The sequence below is a fragment of the Zosterops lateralis genome, assembly GCF_965231275.1.
Source record: "Zosterops lateralis genome assembly, chromosome: 25".
NCBI classification, from domain to species: domain Eukaryota; kingdom Metazoa; phylum Chordata; class Aves; order Passeriformes; family Zosteropidae; genus Zosterops; species Zosterops lateralis.
Window position 1 is genome coordinate 1,213,858 of NC_139785.1, and position 16,344 is coordinate 1,230,201.

A 16,344-nucleotide genomic window follows, 5' to 3' on the forward strand; every position below is an offset into this window, starting at 1 on the left:
CCTGTCAATGGTAGTGAGTGCCAGGACAGGAGCCAAGCTCTGAGCAGCCCTGCTCATGGTCAGCACCTCGGTGCCAAGAGCAGAGGTGATGCCTGGGGCCTGCAGAGCCAGCAGAACACCGAGAGGACAATGAGAACTGCAGAGCCCCCGTGGCTGGGACCACTCCTTGCTGGACAGTGGAGAGGACGGGGCTGTGTCCTTGTGGCTCAGGGAGGCTGGTGGTCACTCAGAGCCCTGGGTCAGCCCGGCCTGACCTCTGCCTGACCCCAGTGGAGCTGGCTGCCTGGAAACCTGTGTCATGCCAGGCTCTGGGAGCAGGGAAGGGTGACTGGCTGCAAATGCAGCTGCACTCCAGGAAGCAAAGCCCCGGAGGCGTGTGGGGCTGTGACACAACTACTGCAAACCTGAGCTGCTTCCTCAGGGGCTCAGATCCTCAGTGGAGGAAGAGCTGCTCCTGCCTCCTGGGCTGCTCTCCCTTCCACGGCAGCAGGGTTGGCACTGGGATGCTCTGGGGAGGCTGCCAGGACCTGCCAGGTGCATCAGGGACCCAGGCTCTGCCCCACTCCCACTGCTGCAGCCTGTAAAACATTTTTTAAGCTGAAATCTGCCACAGCAGCACAGGCAGCCTCTGGCTGGACCCCACATCTCACATTGTGTGGGCATCGCATGGACCACAAGGGCTGAGGATGAGGTCCCCACAGCTCCCAAGGGGGCTGGATACTCAGTGTGGGTGTGGGGAGGGTGTCCCTTACCTGCAGAGCCACAGGTGTATCCCTGGCCAGGATCCTGGGCAGGATCCCTGCTGGCAGGGGTGAGCTAGCACAACGATGGCACAGCTCCCTGAGCAGTTGCAGGTCGTGGGTGCTCTGCAGTGTCCCACTGGCACAGCCACACACCTGGCAGCAGCAGCAGCGTTGGGAAAGCTGGATTTCCACAGGAGAAGGAGGTAATTAGCTGCTCGGCACATCCTGCACACCCAGCAGCTCCAGCATGAGTGAGCAGAAGGAGCCAGCAGCCTCCCCGACCCCAGCCCACTCCCTGGGCCACCCTCACCCCGCTGGGGCACTGCCTCCTGCACACCTCAATCTCCCTCCCATCCTGCCAGGCTAAAGCAAACAGCTCCATCCCAGAGGGATTGATTATTCCGGAATGATCACAGATCCATGATCCTCAGCCATCCCTAAGGTCACCCCACGGTCCTCCCCTTGCAGCCTGGGGTAACCTTCCCTTGTCTTCCCTTTAACTTCCCCCAGCAGTGCCAGCAGTGACCACGGGCTGATGGGGACACACAGACCGAGTGACCCGAGAGCACAAACTCTCCTCCTTTCCTCCTCCACCTACTCAAACCTCGGTTTGACAACAACGCAGCGCAACGCGGAAGAACCAGACAAAGAGCGGGACGGCAGAGGATCCTCTTATCATCAGGAGGAGCAGGAAAAATCAGTCCGTTCACTTCTGATAAGCTATTTGGTGACAGCAGCTCTGCAGGTGAGTCACCCCCAGTGGCAGATGCTCGGGAGATTACCGCAGGTGGTGGTGCCGCTGATAGACAGGTGTTATATTACAATACAAACCATAATTCCTGTTTCACAACTCCCCTTGTGGGTTTTAAGGAGGGCCGGGGCGGTCCTGCCCCAGTGCGTGGGCACCGAGAGCCGGCACAGGGGTGCGGGAGCATTGCCGGCCGCCAGCAGGACATCGGGGCAGCCGCAGCCCCTCCGTGCCCCTCACCGGGGACATTTGCCGGGTTTCCGCAGCCGGAGGGACCGCGCCGGAGCTGGACGGACATGGTGAGTCACTGGCAGCGCTGCCCGCGGCCCCGGGGTGGGCACCGGCCCCCCGCACACCCCGTGCTTGGCTGCACTCACAGCCTGGAGAGATTCTGAGGGGATGGAGCAGCCCAGGCCCAAGGAGCTGCTGCTCCCCGGCCCCGGCAGCAGCCAAGGAAAGGTTTTCCCCCTGTTCCTCACACCCCTCCGTGGCTGGATATGGTGCATGGGTACCCCCATGAACTCTCGCTCCCACATTTCTGAGGCTGCCTTTCCTTCTCCTGGCTGGGAGGGCAGACAAGCAAGGCAGTGCCCCCCACACCAAGGGGAACAGGACCTTCTGAAGGGTCTTGTCCCACTCCTGGGCACTGCCTGGGTGAGAGCCAGGCACTCCCAGCCCCCAGCAGAGCTCCCACCCCGGCACTGCTGGCACCTCTGCTCAGCACAGGGGACACAGCTGCAGGAAAAACCATGGCCACCAGACCCCAGCCTGGCCACCAAACCCCAGCCTGGCATGCAGTCCCTCCCTGGGAGGGAGACACATCCCCAGGAGGGCAGACATGTATGACTGAGGTCGCCGGGCACTGCAAAACCCTCCACCAGCAGCCCCACGGGACATCAACCCCTCCAGGGTGGAGAGCTCACTCCCTGCAATGCCTACGGGTTAAATCCCCACAGCCAAAGAGCCACCCTCGGGATCTGATCACCCTGCGAGCTTGGTTTGGTGAAGAAACATCCCACCTACTCCTGAGGGAGGGACAAAGGCCAGCTCAGCAGAGCCTGCAGCCCCCCAGCACGGATTCCCTGAGGAAAGGGATGAAGAGGCTCATCAGAACTCCACGGCTCTTGGGCTGGCACTCACAGCTGGAGCATGGAATGGTCGTGGTGACTTTAAGTGCTCTGGAGAGAACACAGCAAGGGAGCTCAATTATTTACGGTAGCATTGAGTTCTGCAGGAACTCCTGGGCCTCCAACTCCACGCAGGAGCAGGCACAGCCCTTGCCTTGGATTTAACTAGTGTAGCTCTTGCTCATAGCATGGGTTTGAGAGGAGTCATGGAGAGGCAGCTCCAAGCTCTGAATCCCTTTGAAACAGAAGAGGCTCATGGACTGAAGAAATTGCAAAAAAAACCCCAAACCCAAAAGCCCAATAATCACCAATCTCATCTGCATCCACACCAGACCTGGTGTCTTGGAAAGGAGCCCAGCAGTGGATGACATGATGGGGACAAGTATGGGCAGTTGGGGACAGAGGCGACGCCGTGCTGCTGCAGTGGGGGCTGGAGGATCCATCACCTGGGACCGTTCCTGCAGGGAACCGTTAGGATCCCATTATCCAGGTGGTGCCTGCCCAGGCCCATGGTGACACAGGAGGTCAGCATGAGGAAGGACCAGCCCCATGTGCCCTGGGCTGCCTGTGCTGGCAGATGTTGATGCAGCGTTACAAAATTCTCAGGCCTCCAGGAGTTCTTCCCTTCTCCACAAGGAAGAGGCTCAGCAAGGGCAGCCAAGGTGGGAGATGCAGGACCCAGGTTCCCCTTCCCATCCTGCCCTCCTGCTCCCAGCAGCTCCCTGCCACCAGGAAACAGGCTCTGCACCCCAGGAGCTAAGCAGAGCCCGTCCAGGCATGGGGAATTTGGCACAAGCTGCCTGCACTTGGCATGGGTGCCAGCTGAGCCTGGCTTTGGGGGAAAGGCTGCTGGCATTTCCTCAAAGATCCAGACACCAACATGCTGGGACACAGCCACATGGCACCAGGCAGGATACAATCCTCCCCTGCACAGGTCACTTCTTGTTCCCAAAACCAGCAGCCCCAACCGTGCTGCAGGGAGGCAACGCTTCCTGGCTCACGAGGCCAATCTGCCTTTGTGAGCTAACCCAGGGATAATGGCCTGGCACTTGCTGTAAAACTCTGCTGGAAGAGCAGTGTGTGCTTGGTTAAACATGCCCTGGCACAGTGACTCGGGCAGGGAGGGCTCACCTCTCCTCTGACCTTGGCACACAGCCCCCTCCAGCTGTGCCACATCCCCAGTGCCCCCACATTGCTCTGCCAGGTGCCAGCCTCTGAGCCCTGGGGTGGCACAGGGACCTCTGCTCTCATCTGATGTGACAAACACCATCATCTCCAGACCTGTGCTGCTCTTGGACTTCAGCACTTGGAGCAAAAGCTTCCAAAGCCTCCTGGATTGTGCACCTGGATCTGTGGGTTTATCACAGCAGGTTTAACCTTCCCCACCTCTGTTCATGCAAGTCTTCTCTTACCTGTGGTGGCAGAGTCCAGAAGCAGCAGCAAAAGAGAAGAGCTTGCTGGGGTTGGCAGGACATGGAAGGGACCAGGCTCAGTGGGGCAGGAACAGTTTTCCAAATGGCTGCTCTGTGCCACGGCACAACCACGCCTGGAAAACACGGATCAGACACCTCCAGTGCCCACCCGAACTCTCCCAAAGGGGCTTCAGCCCACCACCGAGCACGGGCTCACAGCACCTGCCCTCCCATCACCGAGGGTTTCTCGTACAAGGAGTTGTTACAGCAGGATAATTTTGAGGAGCTCAAGCGGATCGATGCCTGAGTCATCGCCGCTCCAGCCCTGGCTGTGTTTATCCCGTGTCTTAGCAGCGGCACAGCCCTCTCTCCCTCCCTCCTCCCCGCCCTGGGAGTGCTGCTTCCTCTGGCTAGGGCTGGTTCCTCCGGTGCTCCTGCAGTTCCGTGGGGAGCACCAGGGCTGTGCCTCCCCGGTTCTGACCCTACTGCAGACACAGCCCCTCGTTGTGACATGCCCGTGAGCCGCAGCCCCGCAGGCGTGTGTATTTTGAGTCAGGGTTTCTCTGCACATCGGAAAGCGCCTCTTTCGCAACATCTGTGACTTTTTAAGTCTCTGGCACGTTAATGACAGTAACAACACCACTGAGAGCCAGTTGCCAGAATTGCACAGGTGGTGTCTATGGGAACAAGGCAGCAGGTGACCCTGGGTGACCGCAGAGCCGGGCGTTGTCACGACAGGACCTGCCACCCCATTCCCAGCATCTTTAAGGCCACCTCAGGTGAAGGTTGGGGCAGCTTCCCTGCTCATCCTTGTTGCCCTCCCTGGGCTGTGAGCTCACCACGGGACCAACTACCCTTACTACAACTGCCTCCCACCTTCCAGCTGCTTTTTGCTTGCAGTTTCAGCCTGCAACTGGTTTTCCTCTCTGGTTTGCAGGACTCGGCCTCGGAGCGGCTCAATGGCAGAGGTAACACTGGTGGGAGCTGGGAGAGATGAGTGGTGCCAGGCTGAGCCCGGCCATGCAGGGCCACCCTCCTCTGTGTTGCAGGTCCCTCCATGAGACCCAAATCCTCCAGGGCCCCGGAATCCTTCAAACGTGTGGGGATCCTTGTCCTGGCCGTGGTGCTCACCCTCGCCTGCCTGGTCGCCATTGGGTTCCTGGGTACAGCTCCTGATCTCTGTCCCCCTCCTGTCCCCATGGCCATGGCTCAGCAAACACAGAGCCAGCTCCTTGCGGCTCTCCCTGCCAGCCCCGAGCCTGCCCAGGAGCTGGAGCTCTGCACTGAGCCCCCCTCTTCCTCCAGTGAAGATTTACCTGGACAACCACTACCTGTTCTGCAAGCAGCCCCTGAAGCTGGTGCCACTGAAGCGGGTGTGTGATGGGCAGCTGGACTGTCTGCAGGGCGAGGACGAGGCCAACTGTCCCCAGTGGGTCCCTGAGGGGCCACCAGCTGGGGGTGAGTGCAGGACACCCCGCTAGAGCTCTGAGGGCTGGGCTGCTGTGGCCAAAGCTGACTTTGTGTGTGCCTCCAGCCCGTGTTTCCAAAGACAGATCCATCCTGCAGGTGCTCCACAGCCACACTGGAGCCTGGTCCTGTGTGTGCCACGACCACTTCACCCTGGAGCTGGCCAGAGCTGCCTGTGAGCAGATGGGCTACAGCAGGTACCCGGCTGCTTCCCCTTCCCTCTGCCTTGAACCTCCTCTGGAGAGGGGCTCTGCTTAGCTGTGAAGCACTCAGAGCTCTGCACTACTGGTTTCAATCCATCCCCAGCACACAGAGCACTCTGTGAGTCCCCAGGAGCTGGCTCGGAGCCCTGGCAGCCTTTCATGAGAGCAGAGTGCTGTGCCCTGCTCTGTCATGGCCCACGGGCACCCTGCCCTGCTCCTGTTCTGTCTCCATCCCCCCTACCTGCAGCCCTGCCCTCCCCAGAGTAGCCCAGGGTCTCCCTGCCAACACAGCTCACCTGGGGAGAGAGGCTCAGGGCCCTATACTTCCCTTTTAAAATGGGTTCTGGTGTTTGAGCCACTGTAGGAGCCCAGACTGAGTCAAACCTGACATTTTACAGGCCCCAAAAAGCCAGTGATTGAGGCTTTGAACACAGGTCCCAAATGTCACAACAGCAAGGACCCCCCTGAGTTCTTCCAGAGCCTCCTGTTCACTCTTCTGCATAGCAGGGAACACTCTCCCCTCCTTCAGTTGCTCCTGTTCCTGTCCCCACCCTCCAGGGCTGTGGCATCCACACTTTGGCATCCCTGTCCCTTTTCCCTGTGCAATCCAGGCTTCCGAGGTGCTGAGGCACCAGTGCCTGTCCTCCCCCACCCCTGAAGCCCTGTCCCCCCGTGTCTTCCAGCACCCCAACTTTCCAGGCCGTGGAGGTGAGCACGGGGCAGCCGCTGCCTCCTTGCGAGGTCACGCTGAGCAACGGGAGCCTCCAGGTGCTGGAGCCAGGCAGGTGAGTGGGGACTGTGTGGAGCCCGAGCAGGAGGAGCCTGTGGTGCCTGGCAGAGGAGCCAAATCCAGCTCTTTTCTTCCCTCTTGCAGGAAATGCCTCTCGGGGTTGGTTGTGTCACTCTTTTGTTCCAGTAAGTACTGTGGTGGTGGCTGGATTTTGTGGGCACTGGGGCCTCTTCCTGCTCCAGGTCCTGGCTCCTGGCACAGCCCCGTGGGAGTGTGGCTCCATCCCAAGCCCATTTCACACTGCGTGCACGAGGAAAGGTGGATTTAATTACTGCTAGCCTCGTTAAGCCTGCACAAACCTCCCAGAAATGAAACACCTCAGGGAGGCTCACCCAGTTGCCTGCATGGCTTTACTTTTACCGAAGTAAACCCAGTCAGGCGAATTACCCTGATTAAACTAATTATCCTGGGGGCTGGAGCAGGCAGGGGATGGCTGGACCCCTTCCAGCAAGCCTGGGGAGCAGACAAGCAAGGCAGTGGGGTGACAGTGGGGTGAGAGTGCGGGTGAGGCACCCTGGCCACGCTGCTGTCCCTGGGAGCCTCCGTTTGCTCTGTCCCTGTCCCAGCCAAGGTGTCCCCTCACAGACTGCGGGCAGAGCGTGAGGACCCCGCGGGTGCTGGGGGGCAGCCCGGCCGCCATCGAGGCGTGGCCCTGGCAGGTGAGCCTGCAGTACAGGAAGGAGCACATCTGCGGGGGCAGCATCATCGCGCCCGGCTGGGTGCTCACGGCCGCGCACTGCTTCAAGTGAGTGGGCACCTCCCCCCGGGACTTGAGCCGCGCGCTGCTTAATTGTCCTGTAATTAACACTTCGCACAGGGCTCTGTGCCTGTCCCCGCGGGGGGGGACACGCGGTGACAGCGCTGTCTGCGCGCAGGAACAACCCCATCATCCAGAGCTGGCGTGTGAAGGCTGGCTCCGACCTCCTGTCGGGCGCTGCCACCATCGCCGTGGAGAAGGTGTTCCTGGCGGAGGTGACACCGGCGTCCCCCAAGGACAATGACATCGCCCTGGTGAAGCTGCGCTCCCCTGTGCATGACTCAGGTGGGCCTGCTCGGGGCAGGAGCCACAACTGTCCCTTGATTGCACCGAGCATTGGGCTGGGATGGGGATGCCTGGCCTGGCAGCATCCCATGGGCACCGAGTGCTGAGCAGGGAGTGGGTGCCGAGCTGGTGGCTGTCCCCAGCCAGTCTGGGCCCCTTTCCTGTGAACCCCCACTCACATCTTTTCTCCAGACAGCACGAAGCCCATCTGCCTGCCCTATTTTGATGAGGAGCTGGTGCCGGGCACACCCCTGTGGGTGATCGGCTGGGGCTACACGGAGGAGCACGGTGAGTGACACAGTGTGAGGTGACAGGGACAAGGCAGAGACCCCCAGCCCTGCTGGCAGGCACAGGGAGGGCAGAGGGCTTCCTCCTCACCCCGGGTCCCTCTGAGAGGCCGTGTGTCACCCAGGGAAGCTGTCGGAGCGCCTGCAGCAGGCCGAGGTGGAGCTCATCGACAAGTGGAGCTGCAACCTGGCCGCCTACCACGGCGATGTCACCGACAGGATGCTGTGTGCCGGCCTGCCCCAGGGCGGCGTGGACACCTGCCAGGTGTGGGCCTGGGCTGGACACAGGGCTGGGCAGGTCCCATCCATGGGTCCCTCACCCATCCGTGAGGGAGGAGCTGTTTTGGAGATGGCTGCTGGCAGCACTGTAACACTGCAGAGCTATCCTGGGGGTCTGTCCTTCACAGGGGGACAGTGGCGGGCCCCTCCTGTACTCGGGGGGGCACTGGCAGGTCGTGGGCATCGTCAGCTGGGGCCAGGGCTGTGGAACCCCCAGCACACCCGGTGTCTACACCAGTGTCCGTGCCTACCTGGACTGGATCTACGCCGTGCGCAGGGTCAGTGCCAACCTGCCCAGGGAGACAGGCAGCTCCCTGAGGCTGAGCTGCCTCCTTAAGGACACAGCTACTTTCCTCTTGCTTTTGGATGCCCTCTCAAAGCTTTCAATTCCATCTGTGCCTCTCTGTCCCCGCAGTCGGAGCTCTGAGACCTGCCGGAACAGGTCCCTCCTCACCCTGAGCCTCCCTTCCCATCCCTCTGCCCTTGCTCTGGCAGCAACAGGGACATGGATCTCCAGGCATGGAAGGTGAGCAGGGGCTTCAAAAGCCTCACTGGCAGCTGTGATTTAGGGTGCCAGAGCCCAGCCAAGAAGGCAAAGGGTGACTCGGAGTGATGGCCACTGATCCCGTGAAGGAATCTCACTGGCTCAAGCTCTCTTCCGGAGAAAGATTAATTTATTGCCCTGTGCTGACCCCGCTGTGGCAGGATGGCTCCTGGGGGGCCAAGCTGCTGTCAGCTCACTCCTGTTGTACAGAGAGAAATGATGATTGTGCTCTAGAGCATCACCCTACGCCCATTAAAGGAAAAGATTTTTTTTTTCACACAGCCTCCCGAGCCTTTGTCCTGCTTCCTCATGGGGTCATTTTTACCCAGTCCCCCCCAGACCTAAACAGACACCCACAGCAACCCCAAACCACGGCGAAGTTCTCTAGTAAACGTAAACTTTATTTCATTCAAGGCAAAGCTAACTAAACCTCTACAGTGCAAAGATGTGCTGTAAGTCATCACACAGCCCGGCGCACACACATCCTGTGCTTACACGCGGGTTCCTCCCACGCAGCTTCACATCTGCTTGGACACACACGTGTCTGTGGCAGCACACACTCCCGGGGGGACCCCGGAAAGCCTCTGCAGCGCCCCCCAAAGCCCCGGGGACAGCAGGGACCCCGCCGGTGCTGGCACAAGGCCCCGAGGCAGCCCGCTTCCCCCGAGCACCCGTGTGCACATGGAGTTACATTCCTAAAACTGCTTATGTGGACTTTTCCCGTCGAGCCAGAGGAGTAATCCATGCATAGTGCAGCATTGCATATCCGGCGGGAAGTGGAGCCGCGTCCACACGCCGGCTAAAAAAAGGCCAACAGGTTAGGACAGCTAAAAATAGTTCTTTAAAAAACTCCCTTCCTCGCCTCGCTGTCCTCCCCCCGCGGGAGGGCTCCTCCAAGGGCGGGCCGGGGGTCTCTCGGGGTGACTGGGAGGTCTCACGCCTCCACCCGGGCTGTCACAGGTGGCGGTGGCGTGTCACAACACCCGGCACCGGAGCGCCTTCCACCCCGGGGCTGCGGCAGAGCCGTGCAGGGCACCTCATACCTCCGGAGAGACAGCTCAGAGTCGTTGTCCCCAGCTTACAGGTGGGGACACTGGAGCACAGAGATCAAGTGATTGGCCTGAAGGTCCCACAGACCCTCAGAGAGAAGATCAAGATCCCACTGACTCCCACTTGCCTGTCTCATCAACAGCCAAGGGAACCTGCCTGGGGCCATGGGCCAGTACCTGTCCCCTGTCCTGAGCACATGACCCTGGTCTAGTGGATCTCCCCGAGCTCAGCCTGGGGTGACCAGCCTGCTGTGCACCAGCACCTCCAGAGAAAGAGCACCCAGCCTTTCCTTGTTCACCTTTGCCACCAAATCCATGTCTACCTCCCACTCCAGCACCTCTGCCAGGACACAAGCCCCCACAGCAAGTCACGGCTCAGCTGTGAGTCCTGATTTACTGTGGGGACAGGGGAGGTGCCTGTCCATCAGCTTCCAATAAGACACCTCCAAACTGGAGAAATAGGGAACAAATCATATTTTAAAGGAGATTGTCAACCTCAGTTGTAGCTCGCTCACTTCATGAGTGACTCATTCTCATGAGTCTACTCACAAAGACCCCCTGGTTTTCTGTGGCACCCCTCATCCCAGAGCACTTCACTGTCACAGCCAAGGAAACCTCACACCCACCCCGTGAGGTAGAGCAGTATTATTGCCCCCATTTTACAGATGGGGAAACTGAGGCATGGAGAGGCAGAGCAACTTGCCCAGGGTTGCCCAGCGGGCTGGTGGCCCAGCCCTGGCCCAGCTCCCCTCGCCGGGGCTCGGCTGTGCTCCCTCCCTGCATGGCCAGGGATGCCACGGCAAAAGGGAAACGCAATTGGCTGCTTTCCCCCTGGAAAAAAAACATCCAGAACAGAAACATCCACGTAACGACTTCAGCCTTGGCACCAGCATCAAAAGCATCTCTGCTCTGAGTCCCGAGCTCCAGAGGGAGGGGAGGGGGCAGCACAAAGCCCGGGAGCGCTCCTGGGACGGCGGTTTGCGGAGGAGCCCCCCCGCTCCCAGGGGTGGCCCTGCGCGGGGACAAAGCCGAGGTGAAATGAGGCATCTCACCCTACCACGGGCCAGCAGCGACCCTGGGACTAGGCCAGCTCTCCCAGCACAGCCAGGGGCCTGTCACTGATTTGGTTCTCCAGTGTGCTTATCACAGCCCTGCTTCCTGCCATCCTCCTGCGCCACTCCATCTGCACGGCCAGCTCTGAGCATCCTTGCCCTGCTCCAGAAACCTTCTGGGTGCAGCAGGCAGCTCCCAGCCGCCCCAGCTCAGCACCGCCAGCACCCAGCCTGCCACCCCACGCTCCCCGCTCTGGGCACGCCGGGACCCCCGGTGCCCCGGCCCCTGCCCTGCCTCCTCTTGCCTGTTCTCAGAGCGGAGCCGGCGGCTCCCTCTGCCCCAGCAGCCTCCCAGTCCGAGTCCGCGAGAAGCTCCCAGTCCCCCCGGCAGCCGCAGCCTTGTCCGAGAAGCAGTGCAGGTTGCAGGCACGTGTGTAATAGAAACATGTCTCAAGCGCTGGCAGTTCGGAAAGAAAACAAAAGGGGAAGGCTCGTCCCGTGCCCGGGCTCCCGCGGCGGCGCGGGGAGGGCGCGGGGCGCCGCTGCTTCGTTCATGCCTTTGGTGGTGCTTTTTGTTCCGCCTTGGAGCCGGCCAGGCCGTTCTCGGTGTTGTCGTTCCCTGACGAGCTCACCAGACACTCCTTCCTGAACACGGGGAGAGCACAGGGCAGCTGACAGCCCCCCCTGACCCCGCTCACCGCGACCCCCCCGGCAGCACCCCCGCACTCACTTCCCGTCCTGCGTCTTCTTGATGATGAACAGGACCACCCTCTTGATGAGCATGAAGAGGATTAGGAGGCCAATGAGCCCCCCCACCACGCCCACGATGATGAGTGTCACAGTGTTGTCTGTCTCCACCACTGCGGGAGAGAAGGTGCTGAGGGGGCTCGGGAGGGGAGAGGGGAGCTCACAGCTGCGCATCCCACCCCAAAACCCCACAACCTCCTCCACCTGAGGATTCCAGAGGGGTCAGCCACCTCCATGCACTACCACAACAGCCAAGCAAGGAGCCTGTCACCGTGTGTTGGCACATCCACCAACCCAGTGCCACCCCAGTGGCCAGCACTCACTCTTGTGGACCACGGTGAGGAAGATGGTGGCATTGTGCTGGGCGTTCCTCTCCTTGGGGTTCTTGACGTGGCAGGTGTACTTGCCGGCGTCGCTGAACTCCACGCCGTTCAGCACGATGGAGATGTTGTTGTCCTTCTTGGTGGTGGAGCCGACAAACTCCACCCGCGGGTTGTGCCAGATGGGCGTGGGCTCCGTGGCTTTGTTCTTTATCTTCCCCTGGTAAATCTGCAGAGGTAGGGGAGGCAGGATCAGCTGGGTGAGGCAAAGGCTCACGTTCTCCTGAAGGTGCCCAGACTCAGCTCTGCACACACAGACCACCCCACCAAATGTCCCATTACACCCCATTAAAGCAGGACTGGCCATGGAGAGGAACCTGATGCACATCCTGCAGGGGAGCAGCAGATCTGACCTGCCCTGAAGCGAAGGAACAGACCATGCAAAAAATGGGAGATCCCCAGAGAAAGCGAGCTCCTTTGGTAGCCAGAACTGCTCCAAACTAGCTCTCCTGCTGAGGAATTGAGGAGCCAAATATTCGCAGCAGGAAACAAATCTATGCAGAACCTTTCATATTTCAAAGCAAGTGAAGGAGGAGGAAACGAACCATATTTTGCCCTAAGTGCAGATTTGCACCTGAACAGCAAATTTATGAAAACAAATGAGCCTGTGGGCAGCAGCAGATCTAGAACAGCTTTGTGCCAAAAGCACGATGTTCTGGGGTATTTGAGTCACTCCCTTTGCACAGCCTTGTCCTCCCCAGAGCTTCGGAGAGAAGGGCATCCTGCATGAGGAGAAAGGGAACCGTGAAGACTGCAGTGGGGAAGCACAAGAGGACCTGCCAGGAAAGCAGAGGCAGAGCCCAGAGAGCCACCCACCAGCTCTGTCGTGTTGAAATACCATGAGAAGACCAAGTCCTGGAAGCCTATGCAGGTGGTGAAGACACAGGGCAGCAGGACATTGGAGTTATTCAGAGCCATCACCGTGTTGGTCTTCCCCACTGACACCTCCAAGGCCAAGGTGATGGCAAAGATGTGCAAACCTGGCAGGGAGAGGGGAGGAGAGAGTGAGGCCAAGGCTTTGTCACCCCTCATCCCCTTTGGCATGCCAGGCTGCTATGGCAGGAGCAAAGGTGCCTGTCCCCAGCCCTAGGATGGCTTGGTGACAGAGGGGACCTGCTCCTGCAGGAACTGGGGCTGGGTCACCCACAGAGACAGCGCGGGCTCAAAGGGAACCAGAATATCCCCACGAATAAAGCGTGCAAATGAGAACCCTAATTTACATGTTATCCACAGGCCTCCAGCTAGACCTTAAAGGGAGAGAAAAAAGCCAAGGCGAAGCAGAGCTCTGTTCTTCAGGCGGGAGCTGGAGCAGTAATTACCGTGGCTGTCCTGGCCGCCTGCCACCCGCCCGCCCTCCCGCGGCCCTGCCCGGCCCTCCAGAGCAGCCCCCTCACACTCAGCAGAGAGAGAAAGCCCCAGCTCCCCCTGGAGCTGCCAGATGACCTTCAAACTGCAAGATGAAGCTCTTCTCCTGCTCCTCGCCTCCCTGTGAGCAGGGAGAGAGGAGCAGGTAGGAGCCCAGCTGCAGCTGAACACTCCTGGGGTGCAGGGACTGGCACTGTGCTGGGCTGGGCCACCACTGTTCTCACAGATCCTTTCTGGGAGCAGGGGGATGATGTAGTTGTGGCCAGAGGAGCAGCCCACTCTCCCCATCCCCATCCCCATCCCCATCCCACCACGGCCCCATCCTGTTTGTGTGATGTGGAATGTGACACGGCCCAGCAAAGCACGTTCCTCCCCTGTCCCAGACCTCAGCCACCCCTGCAGAGCTTTCCCTGGGCACAAAGTCCGGGAGACACAGCTTTTGCCATGGCTACATGCTGATCCCCAGCTGCCCCAACACCTCAACTCGGACACGCTGCCCTCAGCCTGGGACTCGCCTCTCTCTGCAGCCGCCTCAGCTGCTGATTTATTCTCCCACACAAGCCGGTGCTAACAACTCCCCAGGCACGTCGCAGCCGGAGCCAAGCCTGAGAGCCCTGCATCCTGGGCTCCGGGCCCTGCTGCAGTGCTGCATTGCAAGCACTGCAGGCGAGGAGTTATTTAACTTTATACAGAAGCACTCCTCATTCTGCTCGAGAGGCCGGAGCTAACGTCAGGGAGTGGTTCCTGGCAGATGGAATCTCCTGCAGCTGTCAGGCTCCTGGAACAGCCCTGGGGATGCTACAGAGAGGACTTCTCAGGCAGGAGTGTCCCAGGGGACAGGAGCTGTCCCTCTGGAGCAGGGGTCGGCAGAGGGATGTCTGGCTCTGCAGGTATGTCTGAGCCTACAGCGTGCTGCAAGCGGACACTCACTTGCAGGAAAGATGATTCCTTGTGGCTTGTAACACTTTAAAACCTGTCTGCCACCCTTAGAGTGTAACCTGAATTGAGTGTGTGGGGTAAATCAAGGCTGACCTTGTTCCTGTCATCCTGCACTCTCAGGAAGACAAAACTGATATGTTACCACTAAATAAAGCACCGAGGAAAACACTCTGGGGGGGAGCATTGCCTGAACCTGCCACACATCAGCTCCCAGCGCTGCTTTCCCTTCCTCTCCCAAAGCTGCTGCACTTTGCAGCACCAGACCCCCAACCTTCAGATCCCTCCCCTGGGGGCTCCAGGCTTCCTCCTATGCCTCCAGCGTTTCCCAAGAGAAACAGAGAAGCAGGAAGCAGCCACTCCTGCTGCTGTCAGAGCCTCGGCTGCCTGCGCTTTGCTCTCGCAGAGGGAGAGCCCCCCACAGTGGGAGGGCTCGCTGAGCTCACCCGTGCTCACCCCGGCCTGCCATCTGTGGGAAAGCTGCTGTAGAAAAACTTTCACTGCCCATAAAAGTCAGCGTGACATCCTGGCGCAGGCAGCAAGCCATGCCTGGCAGGATGGCCGGGCTCCTCTCCAGCGGGGCTCAAAGAGAGGAGCTCCTTGGCCAGCCCGAGGCCAGGTGCGGTGTGCTCCGGGACAGGACACACGGCCCGCAACTCTCCTGTGGCAGGGGCGGTGCCGCGGCTCCGTGGTGCAGCCAGGAGCTCGTTGCGGAGCACGGCATCCCCAAAACCTACAGACAGAGAGACCCGCCCTGCACTCCCCTGGCCACCGCCCTCCCCAGCTCCCAGCCCACCTGAGCGACTTGTGGGACCTCCACGCCCTGGACCCCAGAGCCCCGAGTGGTCTCAAGCATCTCGAAGTCTCTCCTACCACCCCAGTGCCAGCTCAGGCGCTGGCACCCAAATCTTGCAGGGGGTCAGGTACTTACATGCTTTTTTTGTGTCTCCAGAATCCTTTAACTTAAGAACTTTGCCCTCTAAAACGCCTCCCACGGGAGTGCCCCAGCAGCAAGAGCTGCACAGCCAGCCCTCGGTTCCGGGCTGACTCGAGGATGACCCACAGGAGCGGGAGTGCAGCGGATGCGTGAGGCTGATGCGGGTGGCTGGAGCCTGCCCCAGGTGTGCGGCGTGGAGGGAACGGCTGCCAGCCCCTCCCTGCACCCTATGGCGGGGGATCTCGGGCATCCCTGCACGCAGGGCTGGGCATCATGCTCCAAGCAGCGGCCCTGCAGCGCGGGTCGGTCCCCGCGCCAGGGACAAAGCACATGCGGATGGTCGTTGTACCGAATGAACCGTAAGACAATGACCTGTCGGCGGGCGTGCTGGCGCTGAAGCAGTGCATGGCCTCCCCCGGTCCCGGGCAGGCAGGCAGCGCGGTCCCCGCTGGCCGGGCAGCGCCGGAGCGGGGCAAAGCGGGGTGCAGCCGCAGTGCTCGCAGGAGAAGCGCTGGCGACGGGAGCGCCGGTGCGGGCAGGGCAGGGGCTGGAGCCGGGACTTCGGAGCTGGGGCTCGGCTGCGAAGTCACCTTGGCCAAGTGACTTATCCCCGGCGCTCCGGACCGTCCGTCTGCAGAGCGGAGAGCGGCGTTAGCGCCCGCGGGCGGCATCCCCGGGCGTGGCGGGCGGGGTGCAGGGGCTGGGCGCGGAGCGGGGATCCCCTCCTCGGGCTTGCCGCGGGGCCCCGGGGCAGGGTCCCCGCCGGGGAGGCGGGGTGGGGGGGACACAGAAGTCGGGCGGTACCCGGAGGGGTCCCCGCAGCCCCCCGCGCCCCTTACCCAGGAGCGCGGCCAGCAGGCACGGCGCGGCGCGGCGGCGAGCGGCGGGCGAGCCCGGGGCCATGGCTGCAGCGCTGGGCAGCGCGGGGCTGTGCGGAGCGGAGCGGTCCCTGCTGCCCGCAGCGCCCGGCTCTGGCCGCCCCCGCGGAGGGCGAGCGGCGCCGGGCGGGGCCGCGCCGGGCGGGGCTGCGCTGAGCCCTCCTCCGCGCTCCTCCGCGCTCCTCCGCGCTCCTCCGCGCTCCTCCGCATCCCCCCGCGCATCCCCCCGCATGCCCCCGCGCATCCGCCCGCCCGGGGGATCGGGGAGCGCTCCCTGCACCGGGGCAGTGACAGTCCCCCTGTGCTCGGCACTGGTGAAGCCGCATCCCGAATCCTGGGTGCACTTTTGGACCCCTGG

General features: G+C 61.2%; 2 protein-coding genes across 3 annotated transcripts; one reads left to right on the forward strand and one right to left on the reverse strand.

Annotated features, from left to right (window-relative positions):
- Positions 1-827: 827 nt before the first annotated feature.
- Positions 828-8,614, forward strand: TMPRSS4 (transmembrane serine protease 4; the record flags this gene model as incomplete). The annotated part of the gene is made up of 14 exons (XM_083877929.1): positions 828-946; positions 1,614-1,790; positions 4,931-4,998; positions 5,080-5,193; positions 5,336-5,488; positions 5,565-5,694; positions 6,384-6,485; positions 6,575-6,615; positions 7,076-7,235; positions 7,366-7,532; positions 7,725-7,820; positions 7,945-8,084; positions 8,227-8,376; positions 8,514-8,614. The coding sequence occupies 14 exons, from the start codon at positions 828-830 to the stop codon at positions 8,523-8,525; spliced, it is 1,629 nt and encodes a 542-aa protein (XP_083734055.1). The 3' UTR covers positions 8,526-8,614.
- Positions 8,615-9,652: 1,038 nt separating this feature from the next.
- SCN4B (sodium voltage-gated channel beta subunit 4) lies at positions 9,653-15,715 on the reverse strand (the record flags this gene model as incomplete). Of its 2 annotated transcripts, none has more annotated exons than XM_083877874.1 (5): positions 9,653-11,388; positions 11,474-11,603; positions 11,814-12,039; positions 12,687-12,850; positions 15,699-15,715. In XM_083877874.1, the coding sequence occupies 4 exons, from the start codon at positions 12,786-12,788 to the stop codon at positions 11,295-11,297; spliced, it is 552 nt and encodes a 183-aa protein (XP_083734000.1). In that variant the 3' UTR covers positions 9,653-11,294. The 2 variants fall into 2 exon arrangements, with proteins under 2 accessions (XP_083734000.1, XP_083733999.1); XM_083877873.1 differs by lacking the exon at positions 15,699-15,715 and adding an exon at positions 15,103-15,358.
- Positions 15,716-16,344: the final 629 nt, after the last annotated feature.